The sequence below is a fragment of the Phalacrocorax aristotelis genome, chromosome 7 (assembly GCF_949628215.1).
Source record: "Phalacrocorax aristotelis chromosome 7, bGulAri2.1, whole genome shotgun sequence".
Taxonomy (NCBI): domain Eukaryota; kingdom Metazoa; phylum Chordata; class Aves; order Suliformes; family Phalacrocoracidae; genus Phalacrocorax; species Phalacrocorax aristotelis.
In genome coordinates this window covers 13,716,157-13,736,440 of record NC_134282.1, presented here as the reverse complement: position 1 = coordinate 13,736,440, position 20,284 = coordinate 13,716,157, and the positions used below count along the sequence as shown (strand labels likewise).

Below are 20,284 nucleotides of genomic sequence, written 5' to 3'. Positions count from 1 at the left end.
ATTTTCAATATGCATAAATCAACACCCAAAATATGATAAAATGCAGACAGAGTATTGGCTGGATTGTTTTTTCTGTACAAACTTACATTCCATCTGTCCAATTTTTGATGAGGGCAGGAGAGCAGGAATCGATAGCAGCCTTCACTCAGGCAGACCTTCCTTGGCATGAGTTCCCTTAACCATTGCAAATGGCAGTAGAGTGAAGTTTGGCACAAACTTCCCATGGCATTCAGGGTGACAGGGCAGCCCGGGCAGCCCATCAACAGAAAAAGTACATATTTTGTTCAGTGCCAGATCAAAATGTGTTAAGAAGCTAGATGCTGCTTTAAAATGGATCCCACTGCCTGGCTTCTGAACCTTGGCATAGATTGCCTGAGCACCTCTCTTCTACATTTCCTATATGTTTTTTGTATGGTCACTGTTTGTTTTAGGAAAAGAATTAACCTATAATCATTTTTGTTTGGCTTTAAATCACACCCAGCAGCTTTTGAGAACTGAATGATCTATAGTCTGTGCCTTGGAAGTCATACAAGCATTTAGTTGGCAGTTGTTATGTTTGCAACAACTTTTTGGTTTAACTGAAGCTATAAATATAGATGCTAGGAGAATATCATCTCTGGTTTGTAAATGAAAAGAAGAAAAAGCTTTTACCAGCTATTTTTGTATGATTGGGTTTGTGGGTTTTTTTTTCTTAAATGAAAGACAGTCAATTGCCTTGAGGTATAAGGGGCTCGGTGAGTAAGCCTGAATTTTCTAGAAAGTACAAATCACCACCTGCATGTACATTTCATTAATCTGAATTGTTCACTTATTTACCAGATTCACTTGAATTATTTGGGCAACTATATCCCCAATGCTTGGACACGGGAAACTGGTTGCAGTATTTGCGATTTAGACTTACTAGACCTGTCAACAGTAACGGTAAGAATACTTTTCACAAGAACAAAATCCTTCTGAATGCGTTTGATAGTGTATAGTGATTTCTGAGGCAAAGCAGCTTCAGTATGCTATATCATGTTCTGTAGACACCTCAGGTTATTTTTTCTGGGATATGAAACTGTACAGATGGAATTTCAATTTACTGGAAATATTACTTTTATAAATGTTTTTATGCATGCATTATAATATAGGCTTCCCCAATATTACTGAAGATGATCCCATCCCCAAAAGTCCTCCAGATCCTTACATCTGTTCATTGAGGGTGAATGAATATTTTTTTGATCATGCAAAATTCAAGTGAATGATTAGAATTTTGGAGATGTAAAAAAACTCTTTAGGTATCTCAGATTTTTAAATGCAGACCTACAAAAAGCTTAAATATGCATCAGTTCAATAATTTCTGTTACAAATAGAAGTTAACAGTTAACTGTAACGTAGTTACATGTTACTGCTTTCTGAGAGATATAGAGAGAAATAGTCAACTTAATCTTGTAAAGGTTGATACAGGTATCTGTATTGTATATGCAAATGTGTATCTGTAGAATAAATCTGATGTAACTAAGATCAGATATCAGTTCAGTCTTCAGATTCTTGTAGGACAAACGTACACGTACGCATTTGTGTGCGCATATGTCAAATATTTGGGAACTTATTTTGGCTCTTTGGCTCCAAGCATGACGTCTTTTAGTGTCTTTACGAATATTTTGGCTTGTACTCAGTAAGTTTTAGGCAGAGTAAATACTAAGATTTACCATGTGGAAATAGAAGGCTTGGACTTAAAAGAACATTCTGATTATTCTTAACAGGCTTTTTCCAGCAGCTGTTTCATTTCTGTTCTGTATTGAAGATTTGAATGGGAACAGGTTGTAGAGGATCATGTTAAGGATAGTATGAAAGAAGTAGAGGATTGTTATCTTCGTAATGAAAAGACAAAGTGAAAGACTTTCTGGACAATAAGCAGCTTATGGACTGGAATATAAATCTAAAAAGTTATTGCTGGAATTGTAATAACTTCCGTATTCTTTGTATATATTTTTTAAATTTCAATTTTGCTTTGAAAATACAACATTCGAATGGTGTTCTACTGAAATAGTGTTTGCACTCTCAACGTAAAGTTTACCTGAGGAAAATAAGTTGTCTAACTTTTTCCTAATGGTGTTGGCAATTAAAACAGGGTTGGGTAGCAGTTAAATCTTAAAGCCAGTAATGGGGAGTAACTTGCAGTGATTTACTGGATAGCTTCCTATAGTTTATGTGCATTTACTTGGAACATGTCCTCCTTACTGTAATTCATTCTTTGGACTTCATTCCTCACTGACTCTGCCAGCAGAAATAACGAGACTTTTCCTTGGCCTCAGTGGAAGTGTTTACTTCAGGCATTTCTGAGTACAAGCAGTATTTCATTTTCTGAACACACTTTCTGTTCTGGCCTGGCTGGTTGCTGCTTAACAAGAAAAGTTCAGTGAAAAGAGCAATACCAACTTTGTGCCTCTAATCATTCTTCTCATATTGCTTTATTTAACTTTATGCATTGATGCACATGTACCTTCTGAGGATTTTGTTTGTTGTTCTCATAAGCAAGTAGAGAATCAGATTTGTTGATACCAACTATGTTTTGGGCTTTGAGCCCCTTTAGGTGAGTTTTGGCATGAATGGGTCCTTGACTCGATATGCATAGGTGTTGTGGTTTCAATGTTTTGGGCTAGGCTTACCTACAGACCTTGAATTTAGCAAGACAAAACATAAACTCTAGTGTAGAACAAGGACCTGAAATAATACTGCTTTCTGTCATGGGCACAAGGATATAATTCCTTCTGTGAAAGTCGGGTAAGTGCATGCAAGGCAGAGGCATGTGGAAGCATTGCCATGGGCTGTGCAGGTTCTTCTGCGATGGATGAGCAGAAGAGCCTGACGTACTACTATGGCCAGTGTGAGCAGGTGCTGGGAGTGTGGCCCATGAAAAACTGAGTTTTGGGGTTACCTGTGAAGGAGCTGAGAGCCAAAAACAGAGTCTTTTGCTTGGTCCTTATCTTCTTCACAGGAGCAAGGCCTCCTGTGCTCTGGCCACAGCTGAGGTGTGGAAACACTCAGTAACTGCTTTCTCCTCTGCTGACATCAACAGCCCATGCCACTCCCAAATTTAGCTGCCTGCCCAGGTCAAAACAAGGAAATGGTAAATAAGTTGAAGAATGCACCTTGGCTCAATGAGTGTAATTTTTTGCTACTTTTAAAGTTGTGTTTTGTTTTTTTTTTCCTAAAACCTAAATTAAATTGGGCAACAAAATCACCCTAGAGCTACTTCTTAAATCCTAGAGTTTGTTACTGGTGTGGAGACATCCTGGTGTGGTTGGAAAGGATGACCTCACTTGTCCTATTGCTTCACTGGTGTCTCTTACAGCAAGGGTTCCTGGACTTTGTCTCAGTATGACTACACAGAGCATTGTCCTCTATTTCTTCCAAAAATTGTCATATGCTCACCTACTGGTTGTAAAAAAGTAAGCTTTAAAAGGCAAACCATATGACCTTAGTGAAAATGAGAAAATTTGTCAGAAAATGTAACATCCCGGTGCAGACTGGGTATTCTCAAAGTGTTTTTGCTGGAAACTTTTTGCTGAGTACTTGATGTACTCAAAATGCTGGGTATTAAAATTGTTAATTCTGATCTTGATTCAGATTATGCAGTGACAACTTCTTACAGTATGGTGAACCATTGTTGAACTCTGCTTTGAGGAGATGCAGTTTGCAGGAATTTTTTTTCTTCATTTTTTAAACACTGTTTTGCTTTGGTCACACTCCTGGGATTTTAGCGTAGACATTGGAGCCAAGCGGTTCACACTCTGGTGTATCAAAGGAGTGTTAGTAATTCCTGATTATCCCTATAGCCTTTGCAGATCCAGCCTTAACCTGCTTCTCTTCGTCCTAGAGAATAAGAGGAAGATGCCTTAGAATTACAGAAATATGCAAAATAAATTATTGCAGCAGTTCTATTATTGGTAGCCTCAGTGGAGTGGTTGCCAGAGAATGCCACAGTTGTTTTTTTCGAGACTTGTCAGTGTACTTGTCTTCATCAGCTGTTTTGAAGTTATTAGGATGTCTGCATGAGTATGTATTAGGTTTGCAGATGAAGTTGTGAATAGGAGGTAGTCAGGGTAAACTCTGGTGCCTAATGTTTCTGATCCGGTGCACTTGCCAGTATGTTTCTGGATTTCCGATGTAGAGAGTGACACTGAAGTCTCAACATGCACTGATGGTTTATCCAGACACTTTTCAAGTGGGTGTTGGCTCGCTTAAGGGAAGCTAAATTGCAGCCTTTTATACTCACGTAAGGTTTCTCCCCGAGCCTTGTAGTGGGTTAGGCGTTTATACTAACTGACTGTTTGAGGTGGAAAAAATCTTTGTTTAATCAGTTCATTTCTTTGTGAAGGAGTCGATGCCTTCAAAGGTTAAATTTTGGTCTTGCATAATGTAATCATATATTTTAGGAATACACAAAAGTGCTGTCTGGGTTTGTTTTAGTGGTCACAATCTCTTTATCAAGCACATACAAACCAGCAATTGAGACCACTCTTCAAAATATGTGAATTCACATTAAAATAAGGTGGATGAAATTCAGTATCCTTGGATTCAAGGGGAGAAGCTCTAGTTAGTTCATTAAAGGTCTTAATAAAATCAATGAGTAGAGAAGTAATGCAGAGCCCACTTATAGTGGATGGGGAAATAGTGCATATAAATGTATGGAAGGGAATTGCAGTCTTTGGCTTAAAGTACAGATAAGTCAAATATTTTGTTGTGTTTATTCTTTAACAACTTCTAAAAAACTCTTCTTCCCTATATTTTCTTGCAAATTTAACATATATAGTATGTTACTTTCAAAAACTGAATTTTCCATGCAGTTCTAGGTATGTTTCCTAACATACTTTTTTTGCCGTTTTAAGTTTATCTTTTTTTAAAGTAAGACTTCTAAAAACCATAATACACTATGTTCCACTTCCAGTTTCTGTTACTGGAATTCAAAGAGTTTTCTAGAAATGTGTTAAATTCGTTATCTTTGCTTATTTCATGAAGTCAGTGAAAATAAACAGGGGGCATAGCACTTTTGAGCTAGTTGATTTTGATTGTTTGAAAGCTGTGTGGCCTAAGTTGCTAAACATTACATTAGCTGCTTTTTAATATAACTAATCTTAGAAAGGAGGCAAGTCTTATTCGTTGTGTCAAAATATCATTTTTTTTAGGAATATCCAAGAGTAAAAATTGGTGTTTTCATTGAACAACCCACTCCTTTCCTACCTAAATTTTTAGACAGACTGTTGACTCTGGACTACCCAAAGGAGGCACTCAGTATCTTCATTCATAATAATGTAAGTATGATGTTACTGTTGTGCAAAGCTTCGATTTTGGAAACTAAGTTATGAATGAAAGTGTGTGAGGGAGTATATGGATTCTATATATGTACATAGCTAAACTGGATAGGAATAGATTCAGAATTCAGAATAGATTTCAGAATTTATTATGCAGAAGTGGAAAAATACACAAATTAAATGAAGTAGTGGCAGTGCTTACTGAAGTCTGTTTAAAGAAACTACTTAGATTCTTTCTGTTTTAGTAAGGAAAAGATTGTATTTTAAGTGTATGCTTCTGGGAGAAGTACTGATTGACACAGAACAATAGAGGAGAACAAGAATAGAATAGTTCCAGTTGGAAGGGACCTACAACGATCAGCTAGGCCAACTGCCTGACCACTTCAGGAGTGACCGAAAGGTATTGCATGTTAGATTTGCTTTTTATCTTGTTGATACCCCAGTGCATTTATGTTTCTCTTGGTGTTCCTGCTGGGTGCCATGGGAAAGACTGGTGTGTCCAGGTATATATTGAATGGCAGTACAGATAAGTTGCTTTTTTGAATATTTTTAATGTTTTTTGCTATCAAAAATATCAGCTGGTGTTGCTGATATTTCACCAGTGTCTTCAGTATTGCTGTTTTCATGAGTTAGGTGACAAACGTGGGTAAGTCTCTTGAAAAAAAACTGGGCTGGAAGAGAAATGGGAGGAAAGTATAATTCTGCCCTTTTCAACTTGGCATGCATTACTGCTAATATAGCACAAAAGGCCTGAGTAATAGAGCTTATCTTTAAAGTCTTCTATGCCCTTTTGTAAGGGGGTGTTAAAGGTATAAATATGATATGCACATAGGAATTGTAGGCTATGATAAGTTCCCTTGCTTCAGCCAGAAGTTGTATGGTATTTGAAATTAATACAAAAGACTGAATAGCTTTTTTTATCTTGGGGGTGGGAACCAACCCAATATTTTAATTATTCTCATAATATGCAAAAGCTACAAAGGAGGGCACGGGGTTGGAAGCATTGCATGCAGGTGAGATCCCTTAAATTAGAGGCAGGGTAATTAGAAATTTTAGAAACAATCACTGTGACTACATTTTAAAGAAACAATGACTGTGTCTGGCCACCTGGGTACATGTGGTAGCTCACTCTCTGAAGCCACCTGGAGTGGCATAAAAAAACTCCAGTGTGCCACTGAGGTTATAGGATAGATTTTGAAGATCATAAAATAAATATCCTGAAAAAATATTGCATAAATAATCTGTGAATCTTGCATCATTGGTCTGGAGGTTCAGCTTTTCTTTATATTGCTGGTGTGTTGGATTCTTTTGCTAAAATTTTGGAAGGAACAACTTATTTTAATGACATACTGGAATATCCTCAAATACTGTTTGCCATCTGTTTGTTTAGCATAGAATACAATGTGTTCTTGGACACTATGTTTATGATTTCACAGCAACTTGTACTTTTCATTCACTATAAACAATGTTAACATGATTACAGGAGGTTTACCATGAAAAGCACATCAAGAAATTCTGGGAAAAAGCCAAGAACGTTATCAGAAATATAAAAATTGTTGGACCTGAAGAAAATCTGAGTCAAGCAGAAGCCCGGAACATGGGAATGTAAATTCTAATTTATAAATCTGTTATAATGATGCATATGCTAACATTCTTTTCATCCTTTTTGTATACTATTTTGCATCTTAAACACTAACAACTTTATATCTTAAGATACAGATTGGGAGCTTGTGTGGTAGAACAAGATAAAAGCTGTTGAGTATTTTATAGTTTCTTTCACAATGACCAACAGCTTTTTATATTAGAAAACATCTCTCTGGTTTGGACTACTTTGGTAATCTGTCGTCTTCTCATGAAGGCGTAGATGATAGTAGACTATAGAGGAATAAGAGGTGTCAGATAATTTTTACATTCTAGTTATCTCAAACACAGGTATATATTAAAACATAATAAACATAAACTGAAAAGCTTAATTTTTTTAAAAAGAATGCTATTGAATTAAAATAGATGGTACAATACAACAAGCTTTTCATTAAAGTTTTTGCAGAAAATTATATGTAGATGTAATTTTAAAAAAGTGGAAGCAGGTGTAAATATAAATGGAAATTCTAATTGCAGTGTATCTTCTGAAAATGGATTTGGTTTTATTTTTTTATGCAAAATCTTTTCAAGCTAACTTATCACAGAGTGATTTCACAGACTAGAATTACCTCTTGCATCGGATATACATTTAACAATTGTGCTTTTGTTGTCCTAGTCCTTTGTCTTTTTTTTTTTTAAATGACATATTTAAGTAAAAGCATGGTTAAGTTTGACTTGGGCTTACAGGTGACAGAATTATATTTGTTCCTATGGTTCAGAGAGATGGGAATATTCTTTAGAAGTACCCTAGCAGAAGTTTCTGCTTTCAGGAAAAAAAATAAAGGGCTTGTAAAGGCAATTGACTTTCTCTTATCCTTGGTCTTCCTTTTTTTCTTTTAAATTTCCTTCTCTTTTTTTTTTCTTTCATTCTTACCAGGGAATCTAACTCTTTAGCTTTTAAACCTGGTGTTCTTTTCTCCTAAATCTTCCATGACTGTCAGAGCAGAGGAATTATTTTCAAAAGGCCCTTCTGTTTTATATTCAGAGGTAAAGAGTATACCATGGGCTGTTCATGGCATCCACTGGAAGAATGAAGGGCTAGTCCTGAGTCTCCATTGTGTTCTTGGAAATTTGTTTGAATGGGGTTTTGTTGTGCTGAAGCCACTGGGAAACTGATATTTGACTGAGGTCCAAGCCTGTCCTGTAGCCTTTCTAAGAAACACTACAGATGTCCAGTGGTAGTGTAAACAACCAGTCACATGCTTATAAATAATCCTGTTTTTCTAGCAGTCTCTAAGCAAATGTACTATGTTTGCAAACTTTTTGAAGTACTGTATGTTACACGTAACTGAGGTGGAGTTTCTGGAGTTGCCTTTCCCTCTTTTGTGTTATGTAGACACCATAAGGCGGACTCTTCAGTGTAGACAATGTCTATGCTGTTGCTAAATCTCACCCAGAGATCTTTAAACCGGTCATCTTTTGATAGAACCTACTGACTAATAATGTGACAGAGATTTTAATATGATATATCATTTTTGCTTGATCTGTGTATAAAAAGCAGTAATTCAAATGTATAACTGCACAAAATAATTTCAAATTCTGTTATGTGAGGCAGATAATCATACTTGTGATGTGTACCACTGGATACACGACACTGAAGTGCTATCCATTGTCTGGATATGATTTGACCCATGTTGCTCTTGCTTTGAAAGGCCTTTTTAATAAAGATTTCATCCTAAAGAGACACCTAGCATATAGAAAAAAAATGTGAAGTATAATGCATATGGAATGAGACCATTCCAAAAATTGAATAATCCAGAAAGTATGACTGTTAGTAGTAAGATCTTTCATGTGAACAGTGTAGATATAATTTGACGGCTCCTTTCAGTTTGACTGAAGCAGGTTCAGTTCATCTGATGCTTTGTTTGCACTCCTGGTCTGCTTGGCTGCCCTTGTGAACATCACGCAACTTCTCTTGAAAAACTCATTTTACTTTCCTTCATGGCAAATGCAGATACTATAAAAAATTATTTGCTTTGAACCCTTCAGCTGGCTTCCAACATAACCTCATTGGTTTCTCACTAATACTGCCATGGGAATAACTTAAGAAGAGTGATACTTCAAACCTGTTTAATGGCTTGATTTAGAGATTGATATCAGACAAATGAATATTAATTTTCCTCTGCCTCTATCTGCATTATTGACTGATAGTTTGTTCCATCTGTCTCGAACACTTGCTTTCTCTCTCTTTCCAAATTAGCTGATTTTAGAATATCTCTGTTAATTTCCGGTAGTTTTAGAATTAATTTGGTCTCACTTCCATATTTCACACCAAAAGTCTATTTATCTGAAGCAGCAAAACAGGCTTCAATTAATACAGTTCAGTGCCTAGTAACAAGGGGAGTAAAAAAAAAAGAGAGTGAACTTAAGCATTCGAAGTCTGGTTTGTTTTTGATATAATTCTTTTGAGTATATAATGCGGTTGCGTCAGTTTTCTCCTTACCTCTTTTATTTTTCCCCTTTTTGGCTCAGTAAAAAGTGGTGATAAATCACAGTGAGGTTCTCAGTAAATGAGACTCTCTTATGTCAGTACAAATGGGAGAAAGTAACATTTCACCCGTAGCCATGCAGCAAACATCTGTCTACTTTTCTCAGTCACATAATAAAGAATAATTGAAGTATTCACTTTCTTGCTCTGTCTTGACATGAAAAGCCCCCTTCTGCACTTGTGAAAGTTGGATAGGTGTTGGAAAGGACCCAAAACTGTGCACTAAGCAAAGACTTGTTACAATTCAACAATATTGGCAAACACGAGTGCACAGCTTCCCTTACTGTGGGCTGAAACAACAAAAAGGGAGGCAAATAAGGTAGAATAAAGAGAAGAAAAGCTGCATGTTGTCTGAGTATTTTCTCTGCACTTACATCCCTTGAAACCCTAAAATATTCCATGGCGGTGGTGTTTTTTGCTTGTAGGTTGGTTTTCTTTTAAGCCTTTGTCTACAAGAAATATATTAGAGTTCTTACACTTAGTCTTTTCTTCTTTTAGAAAAGGCTGATTTGTGGTTTTACCTTGTTTGGAGATGAGATTTCAGCCAGCTGTTACAGAATTTGTTCTGAATAAAATGTAAAATAACATGAGATATGTTCAAGCGATAACAGAAAGTGTGGAAATACAGGAATTTCTCATTTACTTCTCTCAGGTTTTATTTATAAAAAGGTTATTTTCCATGACCTTCTCCCCACCCCGGTACTTACAACTTTAGGGTTTCTTTTTTAGTTTTTTTTTTTTTACCTCCCTCAAAAATACTAGTAATAGAACTAGCTAGGATTTTTCCTGAACTTTATTAAAAATGTGATTTACCTCAACTTTTAGTGGGAATGTGCACATTTTAATGAAAGTTTACATTGAAAGCTTTCAAAAGTTTCAGGAAGAAGAGTAGAGAGGTCAGTATCAGTTAGAGTTCATTGATGTCACTGTTGAATTTTGAGCTGAATTTAGGGTCTCCTATGTGCTGCTTGAAAGTTAGAAGAAATAAGTCAATGTCTCCAAGCTCCCATTGGTATTGACAAATGATGACATGGATGCAGGACTCCCCCCTTTCAGTCCTGCGAGCAGTGCAGGTATCTTGGCTGTGATTAAAGGAAGAGCAGGGATTAAATCTGTGTCTCCCAGATGTCAAGTGATTTCTGTTGGAGACTTGGATATTCTGGAACTGCTTCTCCTGAACTTCAGCAGTTTTGGGTTTCAGCTTCAGATGGAGGAAGAACATTTTGAACTTTGAGTGTTGCAGAAGAAAAACAACTCTTCCCACCCATATCTGATTTCAGTAACTTCCAGGCGTGGTAACTGTGGTAACAATACTTAAACCTGAGATACAAAACTAAACATCAGTGCTTTATCTGTTTTGTGGCTACATTTGTTTGTTTTTAGCGATGGGTGATAAGAGTTTCTTTATACTGTTGTGGCTAACTGGAGAGATGCAAAATGTAATCCTGAATGGCAGGCAACGTTACCTCGTCTTTCAGTGAGTGTTGCAGACTTGTATCTGGGGCACCTTTTCTTTCAGAGGTCTGTCAAATGGTGTAAGTGCTCTCCCTTCAGACTCACAGTTCACATCTGGAATTGTATTTCCAAACTGTGAGGGGTATAAAAAAAGATATATTGATTAATTACAAATTCAAACTATGTCTTAAAAAAGCCCAATACATGTTACTCAATGGTAAAGAAATTGAGTAGACTGTATGTCTTATCACTAGCCCCTTGGGGTATCTTAGTGGAAAGTTTGATGAAGAGCAGTGGCACTTTCCCCTCTCAGATGAGGTCGCTGTTCCAGATGGGCTTGCGGTTTGTAAGCAAAGTTAAACATTGCTCTGATTGCAAAATACTATAAACTGACCTGCTGAGCTTCCTGTCACACTTCCAACAAAAAATCTTGGCCTTCTACAAAATTTGTTAATCGTTACACTGAAATGGCTTTAAGTTATGTCTAAAAATGGAGCTTTCTTTTCAATATTTGCTCTTAGTTTATAAGCATGTGGAGAGTAAAGCAAGTAGATTAAAGGTTTTAACCATTGAATTTAGAATAGGAAGTATGTTACTATACATATGAGTATTGCTAGAAAGCACTTTCCACTTGTTCCTTGCTGCGACCTGGATATACATAACAAATAGTTTCACATATCATCTGGGGTCTCTACATTTGCAGAGGTTAGCATACAACATAACAAGGAAATACATTAAAGCATGAGAATATCCAGGATTACTTTTATTTCCTTGGGAAAGCTACTTGGCAACATTGAAAGAGAAGATGCATGAATTTAAGAGTAGGCTTGATTTATTAATTCTGACAGAAACTTTTACAACTGTTCTTCTGTATATCTGAAACTGGAAGTGTTTTGTGGAGATTTTTATTAGTGACCTTAAAGTGCAAAGGCAAAACTTACACTTCACATTTGACATGGTGACTTGTATCTAGAAATGCAAGGAGAATTACGCTTTAGTTTTGCCATTTGGTGATCCAGTCTTCATGCTGTACAGAAAGAAATAGGGGGGAAAATGACATAAAGCATGGTCAGAATAGTAGCCTTAATTTTTGGCCTTTTTAAATATATGTACACTCACACACAAATATATATATAAAAATATAAATAAATATATTTCATGTTCTTGGTTACACAGGTTGAAGTAGCTGAATTTCCAGACTATTTAAAGCAGTAATGCTTTCAGAGAGTTCTCAATAGATTATTGAATGACAGAGTGTGACTTAGTCCAAAACTTTTAATTTATATTTTGTGTTTTGGATTACTATGTAAACGAAGAACAGAAGGATTTTCAACACTATTCCATTGGTCCGGTTTTAAGAAAATTCTCTGCCTCTGCATTTAAAGCTGGGGGGGGGGGGAAGGCAAAAGTTGAAGGATCATACATTTTGAAATCGTGTAATCAATTTTCCAGTCATGTTTGCCTACAACTAAATATAAATTTGTTCCATTTGTTTTTTCACATTTTCATAACTAAAAACATTAAGCAGCCAAAAGTTTAGCTGCTTTTGGGGAGGTGTTGGCCAGTGTTGTGGCTGGAACCCTGGACTAGCATCCAGTCTGTTGGTCTCTCAGGTTTAGTTTCCTCGTTAGTAGAATGAACATAGAGGAGCTGAATATTTTTTGAAGAAATTTAAGATCTGTTGTTAAGTGCAATATGAAAGTCAGGTTAGTGTTAATAATTGTAATTACACTATTGATAAAGCTACGTGTGAATTGTGTTCAGTAGTTGTAAAGCTTTGAACAAAATAGGCTAGTAATGGAAAATTCCACAAAGACTTAATTGCTGGGCTGTGTTATGGTCAAAATAAAACCTGCTGGTTTCAGTTGGGGAAATTATGCAAGAAAGTACTGATTGAGGAATTGCTGTCATAAAAACATGTATACATAAGATAGAAAACTGTCAGTGAAGAAGTCTGTTAAAGCAGAACCAGAGGCTGATCAAAGGTTTAAAGTATTGGGGTGTGTCCAAACACGGTGACTTCAGCAGTAGTGGGAAGACCGTTCCTGTCATTTTGGTGGTTTAAAAATGTGGCTCAAATCATTAGTACGTCTTCAGTGGTCAAGTCTGAAGTGGAAGGATTGCTTAAATTTATCAAATAAAAAAGCTTTACCTTATACTGTGATTCCAACAAAGTCATACCTCTGAAGTCCTTTGAGCAGAAAAAAGTTTGAACAAAAACACCCAAAAGATGCTGATAAGTAGTAATCCTTACCGGAGAGAGACTAAAAGCTGAGTGAAGTGTTAAGTAGTGGAGAGGAACGGAGGAGGAGCAGGCAGGAAGCCATGCCAGCAGTTGCCTTGACTTGTATGTAGCCTGTCGCATCCACCGTCTGTCAGATCATCTGAAGTGATAGAGATCTTTTCCTTTGCAAAAACAATCACAAACAATCAAATCATGTGGAACTTAAACTAAAACAATGTTTATAGACATTTCAAAGCAAAAACGGTAAAATAATTTTAATGTTTGAAGCTGTTATGATGGAATTGTACTGATATTCAGCTATATAAATTAGTGGCTTTGTCCCCATCCCTTCCCCCCATTTTCCATTAGGACAGTGCATAGTAGCTCTTACTGAACTTGTTAAAGGTTAAAGATCACTTAGTTTATTAAAAGAAAAATATAAGGTATCTGACTCATGGTTTTAAATCTTTTATCACACTACTGCAATCTAAAGACACCTTTCTTTTATTATACTACACTGCAGAGGGCTTTTAATGCAATGTATGAGTAGAGCGCTTGGTTGTGGTTTGGGTTTTTGGTTTTTATTTGTTGTTGTTTGTGAATCTTTTCTGGGCAAGAGTGAGGTAACCATTCCTTTTTGTATTTTTAGGGACCTTTGTCGCCAGGATAAAACATGTGAATATTACTTCAGCATCGATGCAGATGTTGTGCTGACAAACCCAAAAACTTTAAGAATACTGATAGAACAGAACAGGTGTAGTATATCTCTTGATTTTACAGAATTTCCTCAAACCTGAGGGGGATTCTCTGGGGCCCATCCAGAGAAAATAAGATCCTGTCTCTTCTTGCAGAGTTAAATCGTATTTGTTTACCTGTGGTGTTTGATGGCCAAAGATCGTAACATTCTTGGCTTGGAGTCCAAGAATTCACAAAGCATTTTGTTCCTGTCAGGCAACAATTCCTGGTGTGAATTTCAAATGCTCCAGAGTTCCTCTGAAGAGAATGGTGTGGTGTAAGCAGGTTTTATGAAATGAATTAAGATTTCACTGACTAATGATTTCAGAGTTGTTCACACACAAAATATTAAAAAAATCCAACCCGAAACAACAATAAAAACTCCCAAAACAAAACCAAACAAACTCCCTGGAGTTTATTACTCTAGTACTGCAGTATTATTACTTTCTTTTTAAATCATATATTCAATAAAACAGTAGAAAGGTATTGGAAATAAGCAGCTGTACTGACCGGTTTTTCCTTATATTAGTATGATCTCTTAAGTTATACAAAGCTGTGACTTTATCAGCAGCATCTTTCAGCAGACTGGGCCCGCTGTGAATGTTGTGTACCTCCCTCCTGACAGTTTGTAACTTCCCACGTTAGGTAGGTCGGTGGTGGTTGCCTCTTCGTAACAAATCTGGGAATCTCAGGTGTATCACAGAAAGATTAACTATTAATGTCTGTTTTGACCTACTAGTGAGAAGGGGTGGAGCTTAAATAAAGGTGTGGCTGTCGGTCCTTTGCATTATATTCCTTGTGATGTTTACTGTTGTAGAAAGAGGCTAAAAGCCAGGTATTGTAAGTGGAAAAAACAGAAGCTTTGCAAAATGTATCTACCAGTAGGCACCCAGTGAAACAAAGAACCATTTTATTCATTTTATTCTGGTCAACTTAGACTTCTCCTTTTGATTCTATTAAATTTTGGGCAAGCTAAGTGTCACTGTGGAGTTTATTTTTGTTTTTCCATGTCTTTGACTTTATGATGTCTTTTGTCATTATGCTATGGGCAGTATTTTTTTTGCTTGACTGAAAATCAAGCTACCTCTGATTTATAGGAATCTTTGCTTCTGTGTGTTTCGGGGCAGTGGGTGCTTGGATGCTGTTTCTTCCAGCTTAAGTTCAGAATAGCTGTTCTGAGATTTGACAGTCATTGGTGTTTTAGCTACACTATACTCCAAACCGAGGAAAGATGGTGTGTTTTCATGTATAGTCTATGTATAACACTTCATATTTTCTTATTCAATGTGTCACTTCACAGAAAGATAATTGCTCCACTTGTAACTCGTCATGGGAAGCTTTGGTCCAATTTCTGGGGTGCTTTGAGCCCAGATGGCTATTATGCTCGATCAGAAGATTATGTTGCTATTGTCCAAGGGAACAGAGTGTAAGTAATTGTAAGCTAATTTTTAAAGTCAAGGCACCCGGTATGGTTATTAGCAACATATTCTTACACTTCCATGCAATCTGGTATTTCTGAAGAGCTGGGGTTAGTCTTACTGTTTAGCTTTTTCTGTTTCATAGGAATACATTTGCTTTCCCTCCGCCCCCTGCCCCCTTCACAGCCTGAATAAAAAAAGCGAAGTGTTTGACACGGTGAGCTGACATTAGTAGTGGACATAGTCATTACTAGCACTTTTGTGATGGTGTCTGGTTACTCTAGCAGTGCATAATACAGAAAATAGCAAGACAAACAAATAACAAACCCAAAACTCTGCCCTCAATCAAGAGAAATAATTGTTGCATTCATCAAATAACTTCTTCATCTCTTTGAGGCAAATATTTACTCAACTGAGCAACTATAATTTCTTCATGTGTTTCTTCCTGTATATTATGTCAGAAACATCCTAAGGAGATCTTGAGAAATACTTTGGTCATGTAGCCTTTTGGGTTTGTCCTGCCCCTAAAGGAATGTGATGTAAATTGTTCTAAGCTTGACTTTCCCATTTAGTGATGCCTTTTCATTGCCCTGGAAGAACAAAAAGGTCTGAAACAGATTGACTGCTTGAATAGGACTGGCTCATTTTCAATCACACTGAAAGATGTGCTCGTGGCACTGGGAGGGAGGGAATCTGCAGAGTGAGCATTGTGACAACAATGCTTTTTTGTTGATATTGGCCCAACTGACATAAATACGTGGCCTACTGCGGTCTATGGGTGTTTGTGTGAGGAGGTCCGACCAGCTGTGTGAAGCCTCAGTGAAGTCTTTAAACTCACTTAAAAGTCTGTTTTAGAATTACTTTCTCCATCTGGTAGTGTAGAATATTATTATAAAAGAATTTGATTGCCTGAACTATGGAAACAAGAAGTACATTTACAGTTAAAACTCTTCAGAGAGGTTGACCTTTTAATTTTTTATAACAGTACTTCATAAAAGTTGAATTACTGCCTACGCCTACATTTGAGATGTCCACAATGTCCAGTTGTAGTTTTTCAAATGGCTTGGGAACCTTTCAGCTTCATTTCTTTGAAACTTACTTAGTCTTGTCAGCAAATTTAATAGAATAGGCAACAAATTAGTTTTCTTGGCTTTAAACTATTTCCATTTGTTTGTTTTTTTTTTTTTTACAGAGGAGTATGGAATATTCCTTATATGGCTAATATATACTTAATTAAGGGACAGACTCTCAGATTGGAGATGAAAGAAAAGAACTACTTTATGCGTGAGAAGTTGGATCCTGATATGGCTCTCTGCAGAAATGCCAGGGAAATGGTAAGGTGTATCTATAACAGCTTGCTTTTAAATACACACAGACTTCCTTGTGTCCTGCTACACTTGACTGCTTCACTTGATTGATCTTGGATATTATATTTTTACTTCTGATTCAAAGTACTAGCCAATTTTTGTGACATAGAACATTTTAGGTGTATTTCTTTAAATTGTTGAGAACAGAGATTTTTGCAAGGCCAGCGCTCTGGTGCACTGCCTGCATGATGGTTTTTACTTAAATGCACTGAAAATTCTTGTTGAGGTTAAAATACCTTCCTCATTGGTGCATCCTCAACAGGATGAAAGAGGGCTCAACTTCTCTGCTGTACAGGACTTCAAACTTGTCAGTGCATTTAGAGCATCTCTATTATGCACGTTTTTGTACAGTGTGAAACTTCTAGCAGACTAAGTTGGGATATTTTTCAATTTTATATTTAAGTAGATACATAGTTGAACTAATGATGGGCAGTGTTGATATAAAAAGCCTAAGTGATTTATGAAATTGTATGAATCTTCTTAGGGATCATGAATTACTCATTAACTTTTCCACATAGATTAACACTGTATCAGAATTTTTTTACTTGCATTGACCTATAAGTAATGAAAGAAAATTTATTTGTACTGTAAAAATATGAATATGTAAATCCACATTTCTACTGATATTTACACTAGTTTCAGCACAGAAACAAATAAGACCTAAACCAGACCTATTTCCAGACACTATAGCAATGAAAAATATTTTTGCAGAATTGAACAAGAAAAGTTGGCAAGTATTAATTTTTTTATTCCCTCATAACAAGGCATGATCTCCTTTGTTTGTACTGATTCTTCAGAACATCCCCGTCCAATTCTGTTGTATTCAAACCTTCTCAGCATCAGTTATTGCAAACCTGTGCTTCCCATGCGCTCGTTAAACTAATCTGACTGGCTCATCAGAAAACTGCTTTCTCTTTCCTTCTTTCTTGGTCTGTGCTGTTAGATGGTCTGGTACGTGCTTGTTTTTGTATTGCAGCAGATAAGAAGGGGCTGGTGGAAACAGCTTTGACATGTGTATTATGAGCTTTGCTTGGAGGTGCATGTTGTCTGTAAAGGCATATCAGCTTTTGATGAAAGGCTGCTATTTCCCTAATGTAACTGTGGAAACCTAATAGTAGTTGGGAAAAAAAGAGAAAGATTATGTATCAGAAAACTGATGTGATAATTCTCCTTCATTTTAGACTTTACAAAGGGAAAAAGACTCCCCTTCTTCGGAAACATTCCATATGCTCAGACCCCCAAAGGTGTTGCTTTTTTTTTATTCATTAGTTATTATTATGTGCAGTATTATTCTACCACAGGAAGGTGCTTCTCCTCTGTCCACTTCCTCTAATGAAATACTGCTCTAGCTTTCTCTTCAGTTGTCTGAGGTTCAAGTTTATGCCAGGGACAGGCTCTTTATGACCAACGCGAAGCATCTTAGAGAGGCTTTTGTTGTTTCCTCAGGGAGGTTACTCAGTGCTTCTGAGGTCAAGGTGTGCTGAAGCTGAGATTCTGTAGCTAAAATTGATTCAGCAGTCCTAGGAAGGACTACAACTCAAACCACTAGCAGGTCAGCCAGGCCCCCTCGGTGACCGCGCAGGCACTTGTGAAATCAGTGTCACTTTAAGCTGTTTTTCTTGACCCAGGCCCTCCTTATTCTCCCTGCTGCATCTATTTTATGATTTGCCAAGTGCCCAAAACTGGGCACGCGTTTAACATAATCATTATCTTTCTAACAGTTTAACTCTTTTTTCAGACAAAAACATAGACAGAAATACCAAAGTATCCAAATTCCAAATGGTAATGTCTTCATCTGCTGCAAATCCACTTCAGAAGTGAAGTTTTAGTCTGAAAAACGCTAAACTAAAAAGACCCTAAAGAACCTAAATTTCTTTTTAAAAAGGCTATTTTCTGCTGATATTTCTAATCAAGGGAGTTTTGTTACTATCTTCTGTTAATAGCTTGATAATAAAGCCGTATCTTACCATACTTGATATCTTACACATATTTTGCAATGTTTGCTCAGGTGAACACACTTCACAGTGCTCAGCTGTTTTGTACCCTGATCTGTATTTGCCGATGTCTTTTTATTTCAGGCCAATTCAGCAGAAGGATCGTGTAGTGCATACTCTGAAATAAGTTTCTTGTTCTGACTTCCATTAGACCTTTTATTGTTAGTTTAATCTTTCAGTTTTTAATCAGAAACTAAACCCTAGATGTTGGTTTTCTTGTATGAGTATTTTCAGTTTGAGAACAGGTGCTTCCAGTGTGTCTGCTTAGGTTTTCTGGAAAAAAAAAAAACAAACCAACCAACCACTTCTGTTTTTTCCTTTCTGTAACTGTATGTGGATTTACGTTATGAACAATACATGTTTTGGTTTAATGTGTTAAGAAAAATAAATTTAAATGCTTGTAAACAAATTATGAACACTAGTTGGTGATTAGAATCAACCATTTGAAAAAGGAAGATGCTAAATGAATAGCACATGCATAATACGTATGTACAAGTGTGTGATATAGTTCATGAAAGTGCAGGCATAAACAGACTTATTTAAAACACCATTTCTGCTAAGATTGACGGTTTTGCTAATGACATTTTCTCTACTTGGTATAGGGTGTTTTCATGTACATTACCAACAGACATGAATTTGGAAGACTCATTTCTACAGCCAATTACAATACCTCCCACTACAACAATGACCTCTGGCAGATATTTGAAAATCCTGTGGTATGCATCTAATTATTGATGAAACAGTTCTTTTATTTGAAAAAAATTATGAAATTTATGTATTATAAAGGACTTGGGATTTAAAGGCTTCACGTTTGTTTATTACACACTAAATATTGGTTGTGTACTAAAAGGTGTTCTATACCACCCATTTAAGCAAATGACAATATATATATCAATAAGCCAACCGATGATCAGAGTAAGGAGTTGGAGATAAAAAGACCTGATATAACAGGTTTCGTGATTTTTTTGATGTGACGAGAACTGGTTTGTTTATGGGTATAAGAAATTGTTTGATTGTTTCCAATGCTTTCAGTACAGCAAATTAATAAAATATAAATTGTGGTTTTTGTCACGTAAATTAATTTGTTCTGTTTTAATGGTTTAAAATCATGTTCTTTAGGACTGGAAGGAAACCTATATAAATCCCAACTACTCAAAGATCTTCACTGATAATATAGTAGAACAGGTGGGTATAAGTAGCTTTCTTAAAATTTGTGCAATTGACTGATAATAAATTCTTATACATAATTATTTTCATGCAAATGCTGTTTTGGTCTGTGGCTGAACAGCTTTTTGATGTTTTGGATCAGAACTGAATCTTTGCCATTCTGAAAACTAGATGAGAGGATCCAAAAAATAATTGCCAGATTTGATGAACTTTGCTTCCTTAAGAAGCAAATTGTTTTTGTGTTTAAAAAATGTTAAGTTTTAAACTGTTTTTCTTAATAACTTGTAATGTAGAAGATCAGGGTTGTTATTTAACACAACCAAGGCACAGAATATGTGGGTACACTGATGCAGCTGTTGATGCTGGGTCATGGCTTACAAGGTAGCTCATAATTTTAGCTTCATTCTGTGAGAATGTGCTTGTGGGTCAAGGCAAAACTTACATTTTGACATATTCAAGTAATTATCTGAATTATGGCTCACATGAGAACAGCTGATA

At 36.3% G+C, this 20,284-nt stretch overlaps 1 protein-coding gene across 2 annotated transcripts in view; it reads left to right on the top strand.

The window, feature by feature from the left end:
- The window catches only part of PLOD2 (procollagen-lysine,2-oxoglutarate 5-dioxygenase 2), a 56,249-nt gene that overhangs the window by 32,011 nt on the left and 3,954 nt on the right, over positions 1-20,284 (top strand). The window contains exons 8-16 of one of the 2 annotated variants that reach the window (XM_075098877.1): positions 820-921; positions 5,172-5,297; positions 6,781-6,902; positions 13,755-13,859; positions 15,141-15,266; positions 16,451-16,592; positions 17,807-17,869; positions 19,222-19,335; positions 19,739-19,804. In XM_075098877.1, coding sequence (XP_074954978.1) covers positions 820-921; positions 5,172-5,297; positions 6,781-6,902; positions 13,755-13,859; positions 15,141-15,266; positions 16,451-16,592; positions 17,807-17,869; positions 19,222-19,335; positions 19,739-19,804 — 966 coding nt within the window. The remainder of the gene's footprint in view (positions 1-819; positions 922-5,171; positions 5,298-6,780; positions 6,903-13,754; positions 13,860-15,140; positions 15,267-16,450; positions 16,593-17,806; positions 17,870-19,221; positions 19,336-19,738; positions 19,805-20,284) is intronic. The other variant, XM_075098878.1, reaches the window with a different exon arrangement.